The 3,939-nt window shown below is 37.1% G+C and overlaps 2 protein-coding genes across 4 annotated transcripts; one reads left to right on the top strand and one right to left on the bottom strand.

Annotated features, from left to right (window-relative positions):
* Positions 1-101: 101 nt before the first annotated feature.
* Positions 102-1,517, bottom strand: LOC105267306 (peptidyl-prolyl cis-trans isomerase E). The gene is made up of 3 exons (XM_011306078.1): positions 1,352-1,517; positions 818-987; positions 102-514 (listed from the first exon to the last, which is right to left on the bottom strand). Exons 1-3 carry the CDS (start codon positions 1,380-1,382, stop codon positions 131-133), a joined length of 585 nt encoding a protein of 194 aa, XP_011304380.1. The 5' UTR covers positions 1,383-1,517; the 3' UTR covers positions 102-130.
* A 51-nt stretch (positions 1,518-1,568) lies between these two features.
* On the top strand, positions 1,569-3,879 carry Ssadh (succinic semialdehyde dehydrogenase). 3 transcript variants are annotated; one of them, XM_011306081.1, is made up of 2 exons: positions 1,569-1,668; positions 2,029-3,879. In XM_011306081.1, the coding sequence occupies exon 2, from the start codon at positions 2,051-2,053 to the stop codon at positions 3,566-3,568; it is 1,518 nt and encodes a 505-aa protein (XP_011304383.1). In that variant the 5' UTR covers positions 1,569-1,668; positions 2,029-2,050; the 3' UTR covers positions 3,569-3,879. The 3 variants fall into 3 exon arrangements, with proteins under 3 accessions (XP_011304383.1, XP_011304384.1, XP_011304381.1); XM_011306082.1 differs by having other exon boundaries at positions 1,575-1,664; XM_011306079.1 differs by having other exon boundaries at positions 1,582-1,695.
* Positions 3,880-3,939: the final 60 nt, after the last annotated feature.

The following is a 3,939-nucleotide window of genomic DNA, read 5'->3' as shown; positions in this document are numbered from 1 at the left end:
TGTGAAGAAAGGATTTCAATATTTTATCGAAATTAAAATTTTTATGGTGAATAATAATAATAATCTTTCAATTATGAAGACAAAACTGTGGAATGAAAAATTGATTAACTCTTGGAATTGAGATATAAAATTAATATGATGATTTAATAAAGGATACAAAGTCTGGAATGACTCGATGGAACGTACTCCCTTGATATCCGTATCCTTTTTCGTGGGTACACAAGCACCGAAAATTTTCGGCCGTTCTGGGGACTATATCCGCTCTCAGCATCATGATTATCCTCCCCAACTCGTGTTTACCAACGGTTATATCGAAATAAACCTGGGGATTACGTTTTTCCTTTATCGTCGCTGGAACATCGGATTTGACTCCTTCATCGTTGCTGAGGGTTTCCCCAGCATGTTCTTGCAGCCACATATCATCAGCCCACACTGGCTTCGATGAGCCCTCCTTTATCCTCTGGGGCTTGGCAATATTAACTCGTATTGTCCTCCCAAATAATTCAGAATCATTCTGAAAGATACGAAAAAAAATCTGGAGATCTGCCCTACCTGGATATTTTTACTCCGATTTGTCCCAGATTTTTCGAACCTTAAAAAACCTGACCAATCCGATTTTACCCGATATCTCAAAATTCAAGAGAGATAACGATATTTTCATAGACATCTTTTTTCTAGCTCTCATCTTTTTCTATAAAAAATGTTAGTACAAACAAATCGTTATCTTACTTCAATTCTGAAATATCGGCGAAAAACTCATCTCGCGAAAATGTACTTATCAATTATATTTTTTAACTCGAAATAAAATTGTTGTTACCATGTTATCAATCGCGGCCAATGCATCCTCAGCCAATTCAAATTCAATAAAAGCGAAACCCCTGTGTTTTTCTGATTCATAATCAAGGGGTATCTGAACATCAACTATTTCACCGAATGGAATGAATGCAGCATGGAGAATTTTCTCATCCACCTCCTCAGCAAGACCACCTGCAAATAAACCATTTAAATTAATACATAATTAAATCCATAACCGACATTATTAATTGTCTTTCAATTCCATGACTAAAACTATTTTTACACTATTTCTATAAATTAATTCTATTTCCATTCTGATAATTAATAACAAATGATTTTATCATGCATTTAACCGCAAAATTTTTTTCATAAAATTTTCCAATTTTCAGAACCAGAAAATTTTTGCATAAAAAAAATAAAATCAATGAAAATATTTGTTTAACAAAGTGATGTCTGATAATCTTCCAGATAAACTACATAATTAAAAAAAAAGAATATACAATTATTATAGGTTAGCAACAGTTTGGGATAAATTTAATTGAATCGTTCCACTCACCCACATAAATCGTTCTCTTAGTATTATTCATATTCCCGAGACGACAAACGTCAACAATATTTTATTACCTCAATATTGGCAGAGTAAGATAATATTGTTGATTAATTGATAAATGTTTGTTTACACCGAGAGCACCGAGACTAGGGCGACATCAGCTGGTGCACTATATAAATGGTACCACCTAGAATAGTAAATGAATAAATCCCAAGGTTGACAGCCACTTCCCCATCTCTCACTTCATCCCCCCATCAAGTTGAATCACAATCAGAGGATATTAAAATCATTCGACAATTGGAATCAAGAGAACTCAGAGGCGAGTAAGTCTCGAAAAATATTTAATCTTCGTAAGTAAAAAATATATAGAGAAAAATATAAAGACATTTTTATTAAAATCGGAGTAATAGGAATAAAGACTGGAATATCTTCCTGGGATGACAGAGTGACTCTACAATCATAAGGGCTTTGTTGATAATTATTTAATTATCATGAGCTATTTATCTGCATTATTTACGTTTTTTTATTTTTCGAGAAATGACACTTGACAGTTTGACAATCGAGTAATTTCCAAATATTTTATTTATCAATGTTTAAATACTTTAATAAAAAATTGAGAATACAATAATTTGAATTGATGATTCCTAAATATATTAAACTATTTCTACAATTCGACATTGAAGGTCCAGTAAAAAGAAATCAGCAATGTTCTCAGTACCTCGTCTTCTCCACGTCAGTTCAACCCCATCAAGGATTGTCCGTTCAATGAGTCTACTGAAGAGTCAAGGTTACATCAACGGAAAATGGGTGCCAGCATCCACTGGGGAGACCTTCGCAGTTTGCAATCCAGTGAACAACTCGATCATCACCGAAGTACCTGATATGTCAGTGGAGGACACGACCCAAGCGATCGACGCAGCAAAAAAAGCTTTCCAGAGGTTTCGAACAACAACAGCAAAGGAACGAAGTGATCTCCTCCGTTGCTGGTACAACCTGATGCTCCAGAGCTCTGAAGAACTCGCAGAAATTCTGACAAAAGAAAATGGGAAGAGTCTAGCCGAGTCCCGAGCCGAGATAAAATACGGGAATTCCTTCGTTGAGTGGTTCTCCGAGGAATCACGTCGAATAAACGGTGAAGTTCTCCAGGCCCCCGTGCGCAACCGAAAACTCCTTATTCTGAAACAACCAATAGGCGTTGCAGCTCTTATCACACCCTGGAATTTCCCCCACGCTATGATAACCCGTAAAGCTGGTGCTGCAATTGCTGCTGGTTGCACTTGTATCATAAAACCATCAGAGGATACTCCACTCACTGCTCTAGCCCTCGGTAAACTCGCGGAAGACGCTGGTTTTCCACCCGGAGTCATCAACATCGTCACGACGAGTCCAAAAAATTCAGCAGTCGTTGGTAAATTACTCTGCGAATCCACTGACGTTCGAGCCCTGTCTTTCACTGGATCCACTGCTGTTGGAAAAATTCTGTACAACCAATGTGCGTCCACTGTCAAGAGAATTGGTCTGGAGCTGGGAGGAAATGCTCCTTTCATCATCTTCGAGAAGGCCAATATGGATCTCGCTGTTGCTGGAGCAATGGCCAGCAAATTCAGGAATACAGGACAAACTTGTGTGTCTGCCAATAGATTTTATGTCCATGACAAACGGTTTGATGAGTTTCTCCAGAAATTCAAGGAGAAAATTTCTGGAGAAATTAAAATGGGGGATGGAAGCTTAGAGGGCATCACTCATGGGCCCTTAATTAAATCCAGTCAAGTGGAAACTATTGAGTGTTTGGTGAATGATGCTCTGGAGAAGGGAGCAAAATTACATTGTGGCGGGAAACGATTGGATAATCTTGGGCCGCTGTTTTATGCTCCAACTGTCTTGACTGATGTTGATGAGAGCATGGAGATCTATGGAAAGGAAATATTTGGCCCTGTTGCTGTTATTCACAGGTTCAAATCTGAAGAGGATGTCGTTAAAATGGCTAATAGTGTTCCTGTTGGACTCGCTGGATATTTTTATTCTGAGGATTTGTCACAGATTTTTCGAGTTACTGAGAAACTCGAGGTGGGGATGATTGGGGTTAATGAGGGGATCATTTCTTGTGCTGAGGCTGCTTTTGGGGGTGTCAAGGAGTCCGGGATTGGCAGGGAAGGATCTACACATGGAATTGAAGACTTTCTGGATATCAAATATCTTTGTATTGGGAATGTACAGCATTGAGGGACTCAATTAGACGATAATATCGAAGTTAAGTCGTCAAACGGAATTATTCTGTATTCCTCTATTATTTTCGTTATTTGTGATTATTTATTTTTTATCGAGTATTATAGTCATATTTCTTGTCTTTAATTAATGAAATTGCGAATAGAGATTCCGGGAAATCGTAATTAGGAAATAATTCTCTTGATTTAAATGATTCCGGAGGTAATCACGAGATGAGAAAGCGAACTGATTATATTCTATTATTTCTCAAATTCTTGAATTATGAAGATAAAATTGAATTTATGATTGGAAAAGAATAAAAAATGCAAAATTGAAATTCAATTTTCGTCTAGATTAATGCACGTAATTGTTTATTGTGAGCCTAGATT

The sequence above is a fragment of the Fopius arisanus genome, unplaced genomic scaffold (assembly GCF_000806365.1).
Source record: "Fopius arisanus strain USDA-PBARC FA_bdor unplaced genomic scaffold, ASM80636v1 scaffold00046, whole genome shotgun sequence".
NCBI lineage: Eukaryota > Metazoa > Arthropoda > Insecta > Hymenoptera > Braconidae > Fopius > Fopius arisanus.
This window is presented reverse-complemented; position numbering and strand designations above follow the sequence as displayed.

Excerpts from the sequence above, each read along its gene's own strand:
- LOC105267306 (XM_011306078.1), bottom strand. The coding sequence starts at position 1,382 with ATGAATAATACTAAGAGAACGATTTATGTGG. Across the intron at positions 988-1,351 it reads TAAGAGAACGATTTATGTGG|GTGGTCTTGCTGAGGAGGTG; the intron begins GTGAGTGGAACG and ends GTTTATTTGCAG. Across the intron at positions 515-817 it reads TGGCCGCGATTGATAACATG|AATGATTCTGAATTATTTGG; the intron begins GTAACAACAATT and ends CGTATCTTTCAG.
- Ssadh (XM_011306081.1), top strand. The coding sequence starts at position 2,051 with ATGTTCTCAGTACCTCGTCTTCTCCACGTCAGTTCAACCCCATCAAGG.